Raw genomic sequence first — 20,658 nt, 5'->3', positions numbered from 1 at the left:
AGTGACTTCTAAAACCACAGACAAGACGGTGAAATCCAACACGCCGCAGGGTAGGTGTCTGCATCTCCTGGGCAGCTTTTCAAATCTGAGCAATAAGCACCTTGTGCTCAGCCCTCCTCTTCCTCCTCCTGCTCTGGAGCCGGGGTGTGACAGTGTCCCTTCTGCCCGAGTGCTGCAGACTGGAGGGCCAGCTAAGCCTCTGAGCAAGGGCTGCATTGACGTAGGGACTGGAAGGAAGGTAAGGGACTAGAAATTGTGCAGGAGCAAGAAATCCCCACTGTTTTGGGGCAGACAACAAACTCCAAATACAAAGAAAGTATTAACTTGAATTTATGACTGTTCGGTGATGTAACTGAGATTAGCCAGGCAGTGGATAGAGAAATCAGGAGGTTCACACACATATACATAACATTTGTATGCAAAAAATCCTAGCAAAGCACTTCCTGGGAAAATGCAGCAGTTTAATCTCTTTTCCAGTCCATGATGGAACACACACACACACACACACACACACAAATCTAATGCTGCACACACTGGAAAGTTAAATATTTCCGTGCTTACGACGCACCTATCAAAGTCTGGAATCTGTGCCTAGCCATCTTACCGCAGGGGGTACTTTGGGCATTTGCTACCTGTTCCCGTAAAAATGGAGCACTTCCTCTGTTTAAAAAGATAGTGGTTTGGTATAGGGTTAAATATACACCAGAAAAAAAAAAAAAGAAGAAGAAGAAAAAAAAGGAGAAACAGGTATTAGAAAAATGAGATGTAACTCCTCTTGCCTCAGGAAGGGCAGCACTGTACACACCGCAACAGCAGCCTGGAAGGCACGGCAGCCAACCTGGGCTCTCCAACCACATTTTATGCATAGTTGGTAGCGTTCGCTGCTGTGAAATCAACTGGAGGTCAACTGAGCAGTGTTTTCACTCAGAGATAGCACAGATGGGACGAGTCCTTCTGAAATTCTGGGCTCGTTCTGAAATGATCCCTACTTGGCCTGCTCTGCCCAAGAGGAGAACTTCTGACATCTAGCTGGCTGCCAGACGCATCGCCGCCTCTGCACAATCCTCTTCTGCTTCCTAACAGTGAAAAATACATCACAGCGCTTACTCAGAAAGACTGACGTTCACAAACTTTATCGGTTATGAAGAAAGCACTGAGGAAGCTTGTTTGCAGCTGCCACGAAACCTTATTTTAAAAAATTATAAAGGTGTGTGACTGTCACTTCCCAGAGACCTGAGCTCGGCAGACAAACTAGGACAAATCTTCCTGAATTCGGCCCAGGCTGCCAAAATTAATTCAAAGAGAAAACCTTGAATATGCAACATAATAAAAATAAACAGCCAATAGACGAATCAAGGTCAAGTTTCCGAGTGTTTTTTGTATTTTTTTTTTCTTCTTCTTCTTTTTAAACCAGGCTCCTCTGGCAATTAGCTGATGTTTTAAGACTTCTCTCTTCTTTGCTCAGGGTGTGACAAGAGCAAGGCTGAGTCATTTTTTACAGCAGCTAAGTTAAAAATTGCCAGCAAGTTCACATGGAAAACAGACTTCTTCCCTGTGATTCAGACATTTATTCCAAAGTTTATTCAAGCTGAATTATCCAGTTAGTTGGATTTTTTTCCCCTTCTAAACAGGCATGGAGTTTTATCAACTGTTATTCAGGAATATTTTAGCTTCCTTTTGTCCACCTTTCAATGAAACAAAGAATGGCATAGAGAGGGCTCTAAATCTTATGATTGAACCTAATGAAGTCAAGCTCACATATGTGGACTGCAGTTCCTACCATTTGCAATATTGTCTGTAATCCAGTGAGACAGGATGTTGGCAGGAAAACAGAGAATGGAGAAGCTCAGAATGCTCTGAGACCCTCTCTGCTTATTTTTACTTAACACCAAAGCAGAATCAACACCCCACAATGTTGCAAGCTGAGCAAACAGATACTCAACTGGCAATGGGATTCATGCAGTCGGAGCCTTGATCGAAAATTTTCCCTTAACATTTTTCACCACACAATTTTTATGACCCAATGAAAACTGTAACTATTGAAAATTCCGGGCTCTGATGCTCCTATTCAACCTGCCTGATAAGATGCCTGATAACTAAATTGTTGGATAGTTATACAAATACTACAAACTACTACATGCTGCCCTACAAAGCAGTAACAGCATGGGCTGTGAGATGTTTTTCAGTTCTGAATAAAAGAGACTTGGATAACAGGTTAAGAGAATGAAGAATATAGCCTTGTTACACAAAGATACAGGATAGTCATGAAATGTAGTAAAACCCCACATGAAAACAATGCCACTTGTCTGTGGATCTCAATGCATCATTACCATGTATTAAGACTTCCAACAGCTGTGAGATACAAGGAATTTAAATCTCCATGTTTCACAGTGGAAGAAACAGATGCAAACAGATTTACAAAATTGTCAAAATGCTATCAATGACTAAGTAGTGAACAAGCTCTTGTCAACTTAAAAAGGCTTTAATTGCTTTCTGTTGGCCTCCCGCCAAAAACCCTTTCAAGGTTTTTTGGTGGGACAAGGTGGGACAATTTGGTGGGACAATTGCAGTTAAACTGATGTGGTCTGATCACACATGACACTCATGGTGATGCTCCAGAAAGCCAGAGATGTCCTTACTGAGTGTGACAGTAAAGGTTACCAGCCATCTTTTGCTGATGAGGGTTTGAGGCTGGGAGGAACATATATCGAACAGATGTGAGCTTGCTCTACCTATGCTCCAGTTAGCCAAAAGCCACATGAGCCCATTTGTACGTGCTGTATCTGAGCTAACAGACCCAGGGGAAGAGAAGGGTTTATATGTTCAGCTCTGTGCTCTAACTCTCCTGGCCAGCACAGGGCTTGGGGTGTTATCTTGCAACCAGGATGTGCTACAGAAGCCTAAATGAAGAGATTTGCCAGGGGTCACAGAGGAAGCCCATGTTCATACTTATTTCTCTGTAAGACTCTGAGCAAAAGCCAACGATTCCTTTCCACAGCATAAGCCTTGTTCGCATGCCGATGTTAAAATGGCCAAGTGGAAGGTATCATGCATAGCACCTTGCACGATGACACCGTTTAAATGCCTAATGTTTTACACCTTGCAGTTCAGCACTGGCATGAAAGCACTTTCACAGCTTGTTTTCTAAATGGGTAGCGAACCACGAGGATCTTAGCTGAGAAGAATCACCAGCCACATGGTACGCAGACAAATATGAATTATTAACATGATGTTCCTTTCAAAGAACATCTCTTCAGACAGATAAATGGCTACTTACTGTTTTTGTTGGAGCACTGCCTGGTAAAGGACTTGTCTCAATGAAATACTTCCTCAGAAGGTGTTTGCTGGATTCAGGACTGTCCATCAGGATGTAGGAACAAAAGAAGGCTCCATTCCGTAATAAGAACACAGCTACATCTTCATTCCCTTTAGAGAAAAGGCAGATTGTCTGTTCTCTTCTTCTCATGTAAGTGAATCAACAAGGACCTGAACAGAAATCCTGGGAAATAACCACTTCTGAAAAAAATCATGGGGGTGTGCAAAAAGGGAACTGAATCATGTAAAGACTGTTTCTTCCAGTGGTAGGATTTAGTTTAGTCAAACCGAGACAGCAAAGACACTCTGTAAAAGCACTGGCCCAAGCTCCACTTCTTTTTCTCTCTCTTCCCCCCCTCACCCCAGCTTATTAAACCATACACACAGCTGTGCTTTGAAGTGTAAATTATTTAGCCTAAATCAAGCTGTGTGCCATAGTGTCCATAACAATAATGCTTTTACTTGCACAGTTTCTATTTTTGGAGGGCCTTTTCCCTAGGAGTTTAAAATTAAAGAGGAAAGTTCAGCCTCTCAGCATTTACAGTAACCTAACTTAGGAAGGTCTTGACTAAAATTTGGCTAAGACAAAATATTCAGAGCCAATTCTGTCTTAATTTATCTCACTGGAAATCCAGAACAATCTCAGGAAGCCAGCCCACACTAACACATTCCCAGAATGGAACAACTCAGCCCATTCTTTGAAAGACGTTGCAGAACAAGGACAAGGCTTCAAAGCATGCAAATACATACCTGCCTTTATAGCAGCGTAGAGGGGCAACCGTATAAGAACTGGAAACTCATTCCTCCTGACTGCGCAGCTCTCTGGGTCAGCACTGTATGCACGAATTAGGAGTTTCACTATGTCCAAGTGTCCCTGCTGGCAGGCGATGGCCAGCATCCAGTTCAGGAGTTGCTGGCAAGTCCTGGGACCTACCAAAAAGATAGGGTATTCGACGGTTGATGCCATGGGACTGTGATGTGCAAGAGTCATCCATAAATAGCAGCTATGGAAAGGGTATAAGATGAAGCCCCTGATGACAAGGAAGCAGACTAAACTGCAAGAGTGCAAGTGTTAGAGAAGAGCCCTAGATGGGTCAGGCACAGACTTTGCAGCTGAGCAGAAAGCTACCTGCTTTGCTTAACCGTTCATTACCTACCCAGCTAATGGGCAAACTTTTTTGGCTGGCCCTGGTCTAATCACATATAAACTGGCAACAGTGGAAGGTTTCCAGGATGTCTCCTAGGGTGCCAGTAGAGAAATCAAGTATCTATTCCCAGGCAGAGGTTGCAAGGGTTGACCAGCGCTGTGCATCCAGAGACAAGGGACTTGATTCAATTAACAGTGGATCCAAACACCCAAGCTGGGCCACAGCTGTAACACGAGTTCACACTGAGCCAGGGAGAATCACTGCAGTGCGTTAGCCAAGGAAGTCCTCCCGGCACAGGATACACATGCAATTTATTCCCAAGCCCTGTGATTGGTTTATATGTAATTTCACAGACGGAAAGTCCTGCATAAGAACTTCTGGAAGTTGCAGTTTTTACAGAGCACCTATAAATACAATCCCCCAAAGCAAAGGCTTAAGGGAATTTGGTCAGTTTGAAACTGATTTAAGTTTCCAGCAAATACTTAACTCACTTTTTATTACTGAGACTATTATTATATTAATATAATTTAACTTTTGCTGCTGGGTTATACACACATCCTTGTCAGCCTCCTTTCTAGCTGAAGGAGATACTAGGTTTAGTCACATCCCTCAGACTTGAAAGTTTAAAAGTAAAGTTTAAAAATAAAATGTAAATAAAATATAATGATAATTCAAGGTAAGGAATTCCCCTGCAAGTCAAATGGAAATGCCAACAGGAGAGCACAGAACATGCTGCCAGCTGTGCACCCAAGCTGTTACTCGCCAGGCAGTCATGTTGCACTCTTACTCCCAGCAAAACTGTGTCTGCAGAATCAGCAGAGTGCGATGATGCTGCTTCCTGAAAATCCCCTGATTTCTCTGTGGGATCTGGGACATTATCCAGTTGTGAGGGCTGATGGGAATGAATCGTCTAAATGGCATCTTCCTCTGCTTCTGAACTGCAAACATGGAATATTTTTATTCATGTACTTTTCCTCCCATGGGGGAATTTTTCTGAAAACACAGAGGAGATTAAATCCCTCTGTGCACTTTCCCATGATTGAGTTCCCTCCCCTTTTAAGGGAAGTGAAAAAAATAAAAAAAAAGAAAAGAAAAGAAAAAAAAAAAAGCCTGCTTGAAGCTATATTGAACAGCTACTGAAAAGCCTGGTGAAAGGTAGAGGCAACCCAATAGGCTTACCACGCAGGGAATCCAGCAGTTCTTTCACAACATCCTTATGTCCAAAATATGCAGCCACCACAGCAGCATTGTCATCATTAGGTTCTGTTGGTAACACCACTAATGCTTCCTTCAGTAAATACCTCACCGCCTGCAGATCTCCGTACGCTGCCGCAATACCTAAAAGCTGACACTGGTGAAGAAAACACAAGCAAAACAAACTCTGAGATTTTTCTTTGCCTCTGCGTAAAGGGAGCAAACAGAGAAAGATGGCATTTCTAGAGTCATGTATTTATTTCTGCTCATGCAAATGCCTACAAACTGTCACAGCGGTTAATTGAGAACGTCATGAACACTAGTAGCCATTATGTTGTTGATATATTAAGTAATTAGATTAATTTGTTGGTTTTGCTTAATAGTTTTTTGTATGACTTTACTGCAGAAGTGCCCAAGGCACTGAGCGATGACCGTAAAACAATTTTTCGCAGACCAACAGAAACAGCATTTTTGTGCTCTGCTAAGAGGTGTAGTATTTCATGTTTTGGAGACGGCTGACTGGACTTCACGCTCGGGTACTCTCCCAACACGCTAAGGTAAGTGTGTCCTAAGAGCTGGCTCAAAACAAGGGCTCTGAAGACACAGCAGTGCAGAAGCTGGCACAAAGGTACGGCTCCAAACACAAGCAGCAACATCTTCCCAGTGGTCCCTCAACCATCTTTGAACTGACTCTGAAATAAGTTTTTTGCTAGGTCTATAAACTGTTTCCTTTTGATGGGGAAAGATGCATTTCTCTCTTTCAGAGAGCACAGCACCAGCACCCCTCCTTGCATAGCCTCGAGAGGAGAGCGTCAGGGACCACCCAAGTAACTGCTCTCTAAGCTGATGCATCTGCCAGCGGTGGTGTGTCTTTTGCTCGCTCTGTGACATTACCCAGACCTGCTCTGGCTCTACACAAGCTGCATTTACTCAGAGGGGATCTTCCGCATGGTACAAAGGCTCAGGCAAGGAGGTTAGGGTGAAAGAGAGTAATGTGGTGTTTGGGGAAAAAAAAAAAAAAGAGGTAATTCTGGCTGATTCAACAGAGACCATGACACTTTCTCTCATCTAAAAACATACATGAATTCTAAAACACTGTCATAGACCTTCACCTTCAGGCAGATGTGTGCTGTGAAGAGTACTGCACACACAGGTAATGAAGACAGGGCCAGGAGCACAGTTAGTTAGTATAATGTGTCTCTTTATATCAGCTACGAATCGTGCACGGTGTTTCTACTTTCAATACAACTTTTGCTGATTACAGGAGACGGAGTAAAACTTCAGCACAATCAAAACTTTAAAAATACTGTTTATACATGTTTCAGCTTTTGGCAGATAAATCCCTTCAGTAACCATCCTCCTAAGCCATCATGAGCTGTTATATCAATCTGCCACACTGAGAAGAGGAGATTTTAAGGTTTTTTGTTTTGCGTGTACTTACTGAATGCAGGACTGAGCTCCACTCTAAAGCAACTTTCAGCCCTCGTTAACACTGCAGGGGTTGTGCCTGCACTTAACCACTAGCCCAACAACCTGAGGTGCAGTATACCCTTTTAGATCAAGTCATACCCATACAACTTGCAATGCAGGGCCTGCTAGCTGGAGGTCAGTACCATGCTCAGGTGGCTCAACACAGCTCTTGAATCAGAGCTGGCTTGCATTTGGAGAGCAGGCAGAAGAGCCCAGGACTCTAAGCATCTGACAAAGCCAACACACCCACACATACCCCAACAAACTGGCAGTCTGGTGTGCAATACCGACCCCAGCAAAGCCAGCAGGGGGGTTTACCACCACTTCAGTGACGACAGGATTTCTCCCCTGTGGTTCCTGTCCTTGATCCTGTTCCCATGTACACTTTTCCCTGTGGTCTGTCTCATCTTTCTGATCATTGTTTTCAAGGGCAAATATTGTCCCTGAGCACATTCCTGAAGTGCCCCACACAACCAGACACGTCTGGGGCCCTGCAGCACCACTGTAACACACACAACTGAACGGATTGTCTGCACGAGGAGTAGTGGAAGACAGCAGCTCAGTATTTGAAGGTTTCTTTCCCAAAAACATTTGAGAAAGAGCAGTCATCTAATCCTACCTTTTCCACTTGCAGTGCCGTCTCCTCACATGACAATTTAATCAACTCTTGGGCTTTAGTGGTGTCTCCAGCTTTGTAAGCAGCCTGAATGCTTTCTGTAACGGGTGTCTGAATTATGGAGACTTCGCCGACTGTGGACTGCTTGCCACCCATGTCCACAGTTCCTGCAGCAAAAATAGAAAACAGGTGTCAGGAAGAAGTCCCTCTTTATTACTCAAGTACAGCTGCAACATCAATGCACCCTGGCAACACAAAGTGGTGAGTTATTAACAGTGAAATATTTACTGCATATGATTAAAGAAAAAAGAGGAAAAAATGTCAATGCTAAATATATATAAGAAAGATATAAGATATAAGATACATAAGATATAAGATACATAAGATATAAGATACATAAGATATAATAGATATAAGAAAGTGATAATAAAATACTTTCCAGCAGGGACATGAAACTGAAAGGGACAGCAAGTTCCCCAGTTGTTCCCAGAGGTGGTTTCCAAAGGAAGGTGTGAAGAAAGCTCACACGGACACAGACACATATGCTCTGCTGCAACCTGCCACACTCAGCCCCTGGCTACAGGAAATCGGGGAAAAAATTGCTTATTTGCATTTGGTTAAAGTCCTTAAAGCCCACAGGTTTTCACAAGCAAACAAGGATTTTTTTTAAATAATATATATATATATATTTTAAATAGACACACATGTCATTCAAGGGCTAGTTTAATGCAGTCTGGAGAAAGAAGTAAATTTGGACCAATCTATAACCGTCGGTAAATATCTTTGAATAATGCAGTCTGAAATCATCCATACATTCTGACTAACGCTTCTCATCAATTATTTAAATGAAGCTCGAATCACTCAGACACTGGAGACAGCTCCAGAGATTTGTGCCATTAAAAACGTGCCCGCATCGATAACCTTTCTCAGATGATGCAGAACGTGTGAAGGACAAACAACAGAAACGAAGGCAGATGAATGTGATATTAAATTACTGCACAATCAACAGCATCTCAGAGTTCATGTAATACGTACAGATGCCTCATAATTCTGTAGTTTTAGGGGGTACATGGAAAAAAAAATAAAAAATCCAGCATTTGCTCTGGTATTTCGGAGCAGACCAGCCACCTGTAATGGACCTCTAATAACACTTGTTGTTTAATTCTCTTTTTCATAGACAACACAGGTAGGAAATGAAAATGATTCCTAGGCAGGTAACTGTTTAAAGGGGGATAGAAGAGAGAACTTTAAAGCAAAATAATTCTCCAATGTAAACGGTTCAGTACTGGCCTAGCGCAGATGGAAGCAAAGACTGCAGTTACTGCAACACGCAGCCTCCCCCGTGCTCGGTGCCCTGTGATGAAATCCCGAACCTACAGAGAAGCTCTGGAATTCCCCTTGGAGGAAAGAATGCCTCACATCGGAGATCCAAACCAGCTGGAGAGCTGAGCAGGAAGCCCTGCAGATCGGGGCTGACAGAACACAGGGATTTTAAGCAAGTTCCTATAAATAAACGCTGAAAGAAGGGGCCGGTTTTATTTCCTTTCGGCCTGGATCCTAATCTGGGGGGCTATCGCTCACGATCCAGAGCTAGAGCCAATTCCTAGTGCACAGGCACATCCTTTCCAACAAAGCAATGAGCAGGGCCACCTCTCTGTTTAAACCATGGCCACGGAAGGTGGAGGTACGAGTGTCTCATGGTCAGAGATTCCTTTAGGGTCCGGGAGACCCCAGTGTCACTTCCTCATCTACTAGGCAGGCCTCCAGGCACCTCCACGCCCTGCTCACCAGATCTCTTTTTGGGGAAGCCTTTTCCACCTCTCCTGCCGGAACGGCCCCGCCACGCAGTGGGGACGAGCAAATCCACTGGGCCAGCGCGCACAAGGACCACGATTTCTCTAGCTGCAACACAGATCTTCCAACCCCAAATTAACTACATCTCGAGCTCGCTTTTCCTCATTCTGACCCCCTCTTTCAGATGTGCCCACCGCTAAGTAATTCATGAGCAAGTGTGTATTACCAGGGCCACTACAAGGAAGCTAAAGAAACGAGACAACAGTTCTATTGTAACCGAGGGAAGGAGGAACTCAGCAAGCTAGACCCCAACCCCAACACAGCTTCTGTGTTTTACCCAGTGACTACTTCACGAACGTATTTGACTAATGTGTCATGCTTCCTCATGCATTTTTGGCCCCCGCAAAACTTCTTAAATCCCTTGCAGCGTAATGGTGGAGCTATAACCACAGCTAACATCACCACTGGTAGGAGAACATGGGCTGGCCATCACCCGTCACAGACCGGTGGGCACTCTGGCACTGGAAGGTCTCAGATGGCTGGCTTCACGGAGCCCATATGCTCCCAGAGTTAGCTGGCAAAGTCCTCAAGATAGTAATTTTAGTCCCTAAATGAAGTTTTAGCCCTGTCTTAAGCAAATAAGATTTTTCTATCGATCTAACAAAAACATACTAGTGAGGCTACGTCTGAACATCCATCAAGTAGAAGTCAATAAAAGCCTCATTGAATGTAAGTAATCTGGGCAATTCTACTGTTTGAAACTGATATATTTGTATTTAAACATTCTTGGCAGAAAGACAGTGCTGCTCGTCGTTCAAGTTTCTCATATAGCTGTCATCAAAACTTCTTTCTGTGTTTGTATTTTGCAGAGTAAATTGACCTCCTGCCTAAGAAGACCTGGGAAAAAAAAGATGTCAACGATCTTCGCCCTAAAAAAGATCTTGCAATTGAACTAATTTCAAGCCTGAAAAGAACAAAACCGATGAGTCACAGAGTGATAAAAAAGCTTGCCCTCAACCAACAGCTGTACCCACATGATTCTGTCAAAGTGAAGTTGAGATTTCAAACATTAAGCGAGACAAGGTGGGCCATCCGCTCTACGGTTCCCAGAAAACACCAAGCCACCCATCGCAAAGCTAAGCATCGCGTGAAGCAAATTACCCAGTTCACAGAGGGCTTTCTGGTGACTTTAGAAATGATATACTGACTTCTAGTATACGAATGGAAAATAAGAAGCAGCATATTTTATGAGCTTAGTTTATACTTGCCAGTAGGAAAAAGAAAGAGAAGTAAATTCTACTGACTAAAGACTGGTTTATTTCTAAAAGATGCACGACTGAACCATCATCAGTACTGCATTCATGTAGGCTGGGAATAAAATTTTGCCAATACATGCATCAGCCATTTTTAGCAAAAAATCTGGGCTGAAGTCCAAAGAAATTCTGCCTATGTCTTTAACCCTACAAATCTCACGTTTTTTACCTGAACACTTTGTGGTTGTCATAATAGGGTCTCCTCAAATCCATATAGCCTTGAGCAACACGGTACGAGAGCAGTAAGTGACACTGAATGATGCTGAAACTCTGTTTTCAGACTTGATCCCACCATGTGCTGAGCATTTACACCTGGATGTCCTGAAGTGCTTTTAATTCTTGGATTACACAGACTCAGGAACCAGCTTCTGCACTTTGCTCAGCAGGGTCAACATTAATATTTGACAATGCATATGGCACAGCAAGTTACGGTATTGTTACGATATACTTCTTGGGTACTCCTGTAATAAAAGGCTGCTAGAAACTCCAGAAGCTCTTACACACCCACTGTGATTTCCCTTGGTTTTTGCTTTATCACACAGGTCCAGGACAGAGTTCCTGGGTCCACTGCCCCAGATCCATGCCCCTTAGCTCTGAGGCTGCGGCAGGGAAGCAGATAAATGAAGCCTATTTGGACTGAGGAGGAATGGTGTGGGGTCATTCTCTAACATATTTGAATTTCCATGCAAAGGCGGCCACGGGCTTTACTCCCTAATATTCAGTCCCTATCTCTGCATCTTCTTTGTTTAGTTTCTCCACAGATCCACAGCTGCTTTGCTGGCTTTCTGCTACTGACTGTAAGCAAACCAAGCACTGTTTGTAAAGGGAAAATGGGGGCACTTGCCGACGTTAAAAACATATCCTTCGTCTATCTCTCACAGCAATTAACAGCCTGCACCAAAGCAACTACCTTTGAAATCAGGAGTGGGAAATATTTCCAGTGTTTAATACTTTGGAAGTGTTTTTTTAAGTTTGGCTTTTCAGCAACAGCTTTTAATAAAGGCTAAAGGCAAGACTAATTTTCATTTTAAAAATATTCCAGTGGAAACAGCGGTTATCAATAAAAAAACAGTGTTATTTTATTGCCATTCAGAGGTTACAGCAGCATCAATTTAAAAATGCAACAGACTGCACGGTCCCAGCTGAGAGAAGCAAAATGAAAATAGGTCTAATTAATAATAAGGGGTACCAGGAGAATGTCAGAGAGATATGCAGTTACACCCAGTCTTAGGCCGTGTTATTAGAGCAAGTGAAAGAAAGATAAATTTTCTAAACTGATACCGTGCCATTATCAATAAAAAGGTGAGGGTCTGCAGGTCAATGCTGTGAATCAGCAAACAGCTGCATAACAGAACAGCACATCGTACAGATTATTATCTTTACGTCCCAAATCACTGCACCCCTGTCTTTGACATACAGCCTCTCAGAGATTTTAAGTGCTGCATTAGTCCCTTTGATAAGGTAGGTGCTTGGGGAACTGACTAGGATATTTTTATTAGAGAAAGATATAAATGAGATGTTTAACACAGGATAAAATAGGGCAGGTAGCTAACTTACTCCGCAACAGATTTACAACAATAATAAGACTTTAAAGCTGCCACTGACCTTGTCATAATTTGTGCAGGTGTTTCCAGAGAGAGAAGCAAATCAAGATGATGGCTGTAGCACAGCCTCCCATTCGGCGATGCTCAGTCAAGCTATTAATTCCTTGGACCGTTAGCCATCCACCTCTGCTTCAGCACAAGCAGCTCTTCAGTGGCCACTGGCTGGCTGGCTGCTGCTTCGTCTGAATTAACTACTGCATTTTAGCCTTGACAGTTATTTTCATCTCCATGTCCCATTACGGTGAAATCCAAGCCTCTGGTTCAGAGAGGATCTGGGGATGGGGGTGGGCAGGGAGGCTGCCTTTCCGGGCTGAGCTCAGACATTAATTCCTCAACAGCACCAGATGGCTCCAGCTAACCTCCACCAGCTTAATCTTTGGCCATTTTGACTTCTGAGCGCTGCCCCAGAGCTGAGGTCTATAGCGCCCTGATTATTTAAAGTCACCCCTCCCAAACTCTTCAAAACTCACAAGAGTTGCTGGATGTTTTTTAATGCTGCTCTATCAAAGCTTTGGCAGGCTGCTCTGCAAAATTCATGGAAAGCCCTATTATTTCTGAGGCGCAGAGCTAGAGTCTCTGTAACAGACTCATCTATCTCCCATCGCTCTGAAAAACTCCAGATTAACAAAGCGAACAACAGCCAACAGGAAGCCTCCAGCGATTTCAAGGGATGATGGATCTGTCCTACATTGTGCTTTCCAATGAGATTGGGGATGAAAATGCTTTTAATCCTACGGAAATTTCTGAGATACTGAAACGTATTCCCATCCCAAGTCAGGAAGAAAAAACAAACCTCCATTTGATACAGTAATACATATATTTTTAAAAATCAGTCCAAGTCAGTCAAAACGGTTTATGAAACAAAGATACCTTCTGCGTTCCTTCTCTAATTCTCTAACACTTCAAAATAGCCTTTTTTTTTTCTCTAAGTTAGGAGGTTTCATTCATTCCTTACTTAAAAGACACAGTCACAGACCAAGATCTGGCCCCAGAAGGGGGCTGTTCCCCACCTGCCCACGTGCCCCCAGTCCCTCAGCAAAAAGGCTGTGATCTATTTTGTCTTGTTTTCAGATCTAGGAAAAATACGTACGGCCCAATCCATTCTGGTATCGAACGAAGCCAGCAGGATTAAAAAGCAGCGAGGAGCACTTATAAAGGTCCCTGTGAGAAACTAAGGAAGGAAAGTTACGGGGAATCGGACTGCGGGGTGGCAAGAGGGTTTATCTGGGAAATCCAGCATCCCTGTGCAGGGGACACGACAGAGCTGGGCTGTGTCCTTCCAACCCTAATTAACATCTCTTCTTAATGAGCGAGACCTGCCAGCTTCTCAGGACAATGAGAGAACCCTCCATGTGCACTTTTTCTTCCCGTTTTATGCGGTTTGATTTCACCCAAACATCCATTATTTAAGCTAATTACTGGAATGGCTTTACACTACGATCTGCCTGCCAAGCCAGTGGAAAAGGTGATATATTGAGTACAAATATAACCTGCCTCCACGACAGAGCTCACAACCGATGCTCACAGCCCCAAAAGTAAGCTTACAACCCTATAAAAGGCCAGACTCGAAGCATAGAAAAATGCTTTGAAGACAACAATTTAGTACCAAAGGGATCTTTTTCATCATTATTGCATAATCCAACATCATTTTAAAATCGTTTACGTGCCAGTACAATGCATGCCAACTGCTTAGCTGCAATAAATGTTTTCCAGCAAGCATACGGGATTTTGGAAAGGACACGCTGACAATTTTAGGTACAGCAATGCAAATTGACCAATTACCACCAGAGCCACTGGAAATTTTCTATTTAGAACCACTCTTAACCTGCAAGGAAAAAACATTTGCTAATGCAAATCTGCGAGGAAAAAATTAAGTCCTGGACAGCAAAATGCTCTGGACTCCTGCCTCTTTCAGGGCTCCAGAACTGAATTACGAAAACCAGACAGCGCAGAAAGCTTTAGCTCCACATGTATACAGTCATTTCTCCATCACCCAGGATAACGAGGGGAAGAGAGGGCAGAAAAGCCTCAAATACTAACAACACTGAGACTTGGCAGGCTTTGGTGGACAGTAACACTGATAATGAAGCCTCTGCCTGTCACAGCATCGAGACAGGGTCGAAAAGCTCTGCCAGGCCCGAGCAGGCTCCTGCATTTGTGCACGTGCCTCCCAGACTCTGCAAATGACTTGTTTTACCCAAGAAGTTCAAGCGAAATAGTTATTTCTATTTTTATGACGTACAAAAGAGGCTACACAAAGCCACGACAAGGAGTGTGACCACCAGAACAAACCCAAGGGGGTCAGTGGGCGAATCACACCGGCAAGCGCAGGTAGCTCGAGGGTGAGTGACGGCGAGCACCTCCTCCTCCTCCTACGCTGCTGGGGCTGCACCCAACCCCTCCCGGGCCGATAAACCCCACAGAAATCCCAGCTGGGAACGTAGGGAAACCTGGAAATTCGCTGAAAGGAACCGGGCCTTGATCGTTGAGGACGATGGGTCTGCCCTCTCACCCGAGGACACGCGTCAGGCCTCACCAGCTTCACGGGCACGCGTTCAGCCCCTTCTAACTGTAGGAGTGCTTGAAGCATCGGTGGCCACAACACGTTTTTCAGTGGACGGACCGTTTCATGGTCCATGATGGTGAAGGCACCATCATCGCTGGTAGACACATTACAAGCTTCTGGGCAGGGGAGGAATGAGGTAGAGGCCAACCTCCTGCAAGGACCAGGCACAGGCTGGGTCCTGCAGTGAAGGGGGACCCCCGAATCCTTCCCTTACATCTTTGGGGTGCAAAGGATCAGCAAAGACCACAGGGAATAGTGACACAGTGACAGAAATGCCACCATGTTGTTCCACTCCTAAGGGAGAGAGCCTGAGGAAAGGAAGAGAGCTCCAAATGGCCAGAGCCACGGCTGCGGTATTGAAAATACAAATGACTCAGCTCTAAGTGAAAGTTTCTATTTTCGTCTTTTGGCTCCAGTGATTTGGTTCCAATCCTACAGCTTGAATCATTCAGAAATATGCTTTTGCATGCAAGGCCAGCTATGCCACTCTTGCTTTCCAAAATTTAAATTGGAAAATATACATTAAGCGTGCAGAAGTACGACCACGCTTTTGGGTTTTCTTCGTGTCCATTTCCAGGTATGGCTGGAAAGAGAGGATTATTAAATCATGAAAGGTGTCTCTAGCGAGGCCATTCCTGTCCAACTGAATCAAATATTATACCCGTGAAACCAAACCAGGCTTGGATTTCCATTTGAAATTTCATAAAATAGAATTTCACGGCCAACTCTGGTTTACTTTGAAACTTTTCTGTTTCCCTACGTTCAAGCTTTCATCAGAATGGAAAAATTCCCATGCATCGTTGTTTTCTTTCTTTCAGACTGATCGTTTGCTCAATATTCTTCTAAAAAGTAAGTCGGCACTTACGCACACTGGGGAAGCAGCGAGTCACAGCCAGCCCCCGTATGCTTCGTTCTCCTTCGACGTACATTTAAAGCCAGCTTAAGGGAGAAGCAAGCGCTTTGAGCCCCATCGTATGACAGGGCTCCTGGGCCGATGCTGTAACCTGCACAGTCGCCAGTGTCCTTCCTCCTTTCCCCAAGGAAGCACTGCAGGTCTCTTACAGAACCTGGATACATGAAGATTTTGGGAAGACTGGCCAGAGGAGGAAAAAAGGGGGAAGAAACATGAAAAAGATACGTAAAAATACCTTGCGTGACTCCAGTTTATCATGTTCAAGGAAGGCTATGACAATCTGGAGAGCTGAAGATGAATTAAGAAACGGACGGTCTAATTACAAGATTAGAGACGAAAAGAGCTTGGTTTGTTGAGTGTGGAAAAATGAAGGCTGAACAGGGATGCGAGCACTGTCTATAAATACATCCAGAGGGAGACACCAGGGAAGAAGAGCTATTTATGTACAGGGTACAAACACATTTCAGCTGCCAGTTAGAAGAAAGTTTAAAGTGCTGGAGGAATGAGGCTTTGGAACAGTCCTCTAGAAAAAGCAGAAAGAACAGACAAGTCAACTCATTTAAAAGATGCTTTGAATAAGGTTTAGGAGGGTGACAGCAGGACGCTGACCTACACACCCTTCCAGTCCTACAGCCTGCATTCCCACTTTACACCTGCGCTGAAGTTAAATCAGCTATCGGGCACCAACAGTCATAACAAAGATTACTTTGAAGAAAGTTGGTATTAAGAGAGGGTGTCCTTTATCAACCCAAAGAGGTTTGGCCATAGCAGAGTCAAAGGAAGGACGGAACTGGGAAGGACACCAGAGAAAAGATATGAATGTGATACTCTGGAAAAGAAAAGAAAAAAAGTTGGGAAAGCGAGGCTCTGCTCCAGCTTCTACTGAACTTGCTGTGAGCGCTTCCACCAGCATCCATGCAACAGAAGCAGATCCTTAGAGGTTTCCAGGAGAAAATATCGAGTACGGAAGATTACATTAGCAGCTGTGTCTGGAACAGAAGAGAAAGTTTTGTTGAAAAGGCCTCTGCTGTTGGCCAACGCAGTGCTGGTCCTGAATCAGGCTGCGTGACGATGTGCTGCCAAAAATGTAACGGGCTACCAAAAAAACCCCACCACCTTCTGTATCTGGTGACAAAACCTGCAAGTGGCAAAAGTGCCTGTATTTGGGAGGGGAAATATTTCCCTTTCATCTTCCTGATGTCTGAGAATGTAAACATTCATTTCAGTGGAAGAAAGACAAGGGTTTTGTCTGGGAGGATGCTATGTTCAACTGAAGGTGCGTGCTGTGAACCCACTGCAGCTTGCAGCATTTTCAGGTGGTTGCTCCAAGGCAAAAAGGGCAAAACCAGGCAAGGCATGTTTCCTTCCTACCAACATATGATGAGCACAGATCCAATGCATGTGAAAACCTTGCCCGATCCATCCAAAAACACTTTAACAGCTTTTATTCATACCCTGTCATTGTGTGAAAAGTCCTAGGTGCAACATATCGGAGAGCTGTGACCGTGATTACAAGACAACTTAAGGAGCTAGACATTTTTGTTTTCCAAGCTACATTTGAGATCTGAAAAGGGATCCTGTCCATTAGTGTTAAAAAAAATATGTTCCTGTTTGATGCAAAAATAAAAGCTTTTTCAAAGGCTCTTTGATGTGCAAGACAGAAAGACATGCAGGCAGATGCTGAAGGTCTTGTCTTAAGCAATTACCAGCACTGCTTTTGAATCTTACTCCCCAGACAGAATTTTAATGTGAAGTAGATAATCACACTGCAGAGCGTATCAGCTCTAAACCTTGTGGCTTTTCAATTAAGCAGCAATAACCTGTAGTCAAAATACTCCCTGCCCCGCAAGGGAATAAAACAAACAACCCTGAACCAACTAAATCCAGGTGAAGCAATTCCGAAGACACACACGCTTTTAAAAGGCCTCGTTCTGAGCTCTCCTCGGGTAGCCAGGCCAGTTTTCCAAGCGATATTCTGATCATTAAAACAAGCAATGATGTAATTTCCACAGCAACCACAAACATACCAAGAATATTTGAGCTAAATTTATCCAGACTTCTTGTTTGAATCACTGCTTCGGTTCGTTATTTTTCCACGATTTTCAGCGGCGCGCAGAAAAGAAGCTGTGGGCAGCCTGGGACAGGGCTCTCTCCGCGGCAGTGTCTGAAATGCCAACCTTCGTGCCTGCGAGCCACTTAGAGACTATCAGGAGGGAATTTTGGTCGCTCTCCAGCTCCCATCTCCCCAGGTCCCTGCTCTTTCACCCTTCGCCCTCCTCCTCCCTTCCTGTAGCAGACTGACCCCTTCCCTCTCCTCCACACGGTGAGGCAACGCGAGGCTCGTCTTTGCGGCTGAGAAGTTCCCAAACTCACCACAGACCTGCTGTCCGTCCCTCCAGGAGATGGTGAGCTGCAGAAGGAGGAACTCACGCCAGAGCTGGTGCCGCTCTGCGGCAGACCCCCAGCCCTGAGGTCCTGAGCCCCACGTCCCACCACCAGCGCCGGGAGAGCTCAGCCTGGGGAAGGGGTCACCGCCTTCACCGGCAGGTACACGCACCCCTGCAAAAAGTGCATCACCAACAAGGCGTCACGGCTCTTCACCCTCTCTTCCAACACGGCCAAGGTGGCTGATTGCCACGGCGAGAGGCACTGGGCGTCTGCAAAACCTGCAGCATAACCTCTAAGATCTTACTCCATCGACACTGCTGTTGTTCTATAGGAGTCTTTTCTTTTCGGCTATCACATTTTACCACGGTCGGGCATGTCCTTGCTGACTCCGTTTCAGTTTCGTGATCAGCCTCACAGCTTGCCTGCCTGTCACCTAGCTGTACACAGTTTAAGGTCTGTTATTTCTCAAAGTCTTAAAGTCTGTTATTTCTCAAAGCACTCCTTTCTGTTTGTTTTGTTTGCTTGTTTACCAGAAACTTCAACCCACGCCTCCCCTCTGACTGCAGGAGGGCTTTCTGAAGGGTGAAGGCTTTTCCTAATACCTACAGACTCCTTTTGTAAGGCCTCCCTTTAAGCTAAAGCGATGCACAAATTCAAAGCATGCACACACTCTCATCATGAAGCTATCAGTAGCCTAGATAAACGGGCTGCTGCTGTGGTTATGTATATGCAAAGAAGCAATGCTGACCCACTAATGAACACAGGCTGATTAGGGAAAGGAATTAAATATCGGCCTAACTTGACGTAAAATCCAAGACAGAACCTATTAAGGGCCATAATTCACCTATGGGGCAGACTGAGAGCTGAATGGCATCAAATCCATCCCCCGACACCCTCATCTACAATGCAAACATTTCCTCCCAGCTAGCCGCCTGCTGCCAAGCGCAGCCCTGGCAGCTCCTTTATTGATCAGAGAAATGAAAAACAAACAAACCGCAGACCTGATGCTCTAAGGATCCCTGAAGATCGGATCCAGAGCCTGTTATGCCAGCGCAGAGACTTTAATGGGTCTTACATAAGGCTCCCAAAGGCTTTGGAGAGGATGAAAAAAAATAAATTCGTAGCACTTTCTTTAATGCAAGTATAAAATTGCCTGTAACATCACCGGCAAAACAGTAAATCAATTACAGGCCTGGTAAAGACCAAGTCAGTGTGAACTCTATCAATTGCTTTTTCCCCACTGCAACGGAGGATAGCAGTTCTGCCTACGACCACAGTGCCAACCTCACCTGCTTTATAATTAGTAAGGTAGTTAAGGGGTCCCTGTGTGCAGGTTCTCGGTGCCAAGGCTTTTCTTTACTTCCCTTATCAGCTCATCTTTGTTTTTTCCAGGCGTCTTGACGGAGCTGTCCTAAGTTACATTTCAGCGTACCAATACATCTTAACTGGAAGGTGGAAAATAAAGCTGGATAAAAAGGTGGAAAATAAAGCTGTGTAGCAACAGATAATGCCATGCACAGCTCAGACAGGGACTGGTGTTCCACGGCTGCCTGCACATCACTGCCTTTCAGGCTGGACTCTCTGCCCAGCAGGGTCTGTACCGCACTGCTGGCTCTCCCAGCAGTTCTGCCCTCGAGTTCAAGAGCAGGCTGGCGTCTGTGGCATCTACTAGGAAAAGCTGATCCTGCCACCACTAAGACCTAACTGCTCCTTTAGATCCCGTGACTCCAGAGGGGCACAGCACCCCCAAGCCAAACTCCCCACTGGCACAAGCACCCATTTTCCAAAGCCAGCAGCTCCTTCAGACGCCTCTGATTCACAATGAGAGGCACCTCCCAGGGCACGTTCCGAAGAAGAGCAATTAGCATCCAGACTCTGAAAAATCAGTTCAGAGCATCTCAAACGAGGCACCTAACTGCATGTCCCTGCGTTCACTGCCCTTTTGGGAAACCCTGCCTGGGCTCAGCGGGATGGCGCAACGCGGCTGGGCTGCAGTCTGCAGAGGAGAGCAGGCTCAGCCACAGGCATGTTCTGCTGGCCTTCCGCATTAGCAGTTGGCCCCATGTGAGATTTCACCACTTCTGTATGAAGTGTGTATTTAAATATGTTTAAAAATACAAGCCTATTACCGCTTTACTAGTGTACTTCCTATTCCTGCCTAGCACTTCCTACTTCTCCTTCTGCAGGGCATTGCTGAGACTAACTCACATACGATACCTGTTCTATTTTTTGTGTCCTCCCACACCGCCTCTTTTTTTTTTTTTTTTTTGCTTGTAGGAATACTTTCAATTCACTTTTTAGACTCAAATTAACTTGCAGCTTAACAAGTAGGAAGAA

At 44.6% G+C, this 20,658-nt stretch overlaps 1 protein-coding gene across 7 annotated transcripts in view; it reads right to left on the bottom strand.

Moving 5' to 3' along the window:
* Nucleotides 1-20,658, bottom strand: part of LRRK1 (leucine rich repeat kinase 1) — a 76,892-nt gene that overhangs the window by 48,966 nt on the left and 7,268 nt on the right. For all 7 annotated transcript variants that reach the window (XM_080607658.1, XM_080607664.1, XM_080607659.1 and 4 more), the window contains 4 exons: nucleotides 7,747-7,910; nucleotides 5,643-5,814; nucleotides 4,066-4,245; nucleotides 3,278-3,426 (listed from right to left, as the gene is read on the bottom strand). In XM_080607658.1, the coding sequence (XP_080463784.1) occupies nucleotides 3,278-3,426; nucleotides 4,066-4,245; nucleotides 5,643-5,814; nucleotides 7,747-7,910 (665 nt within the window). The remainder of the gene's footprint in view (nucleotides 1-3,277; nucleotides 3,427-4,065; nucleotides 4,246-5,642; nucleotides 5,815-7,746; nucleotides 7,911-20,658) is intronic.

The sequence above is a fragment of the Anser brachyrhynchus genome (assembly GCF_964034855.1).
Source record: "Anser brachyrhynchus genome assembly, chromosome: 11".
Lineage (NCBI taxonomy): Eukaryota > Metazoa > Chordata > Aves > Anseriformes > Anatidae > Anser > Anser brachyrhynchus.
Note: the sequence above shows the minus strand (reverse complement) of the source record. Positions and strands in the feature narration are given on the sequence as shown.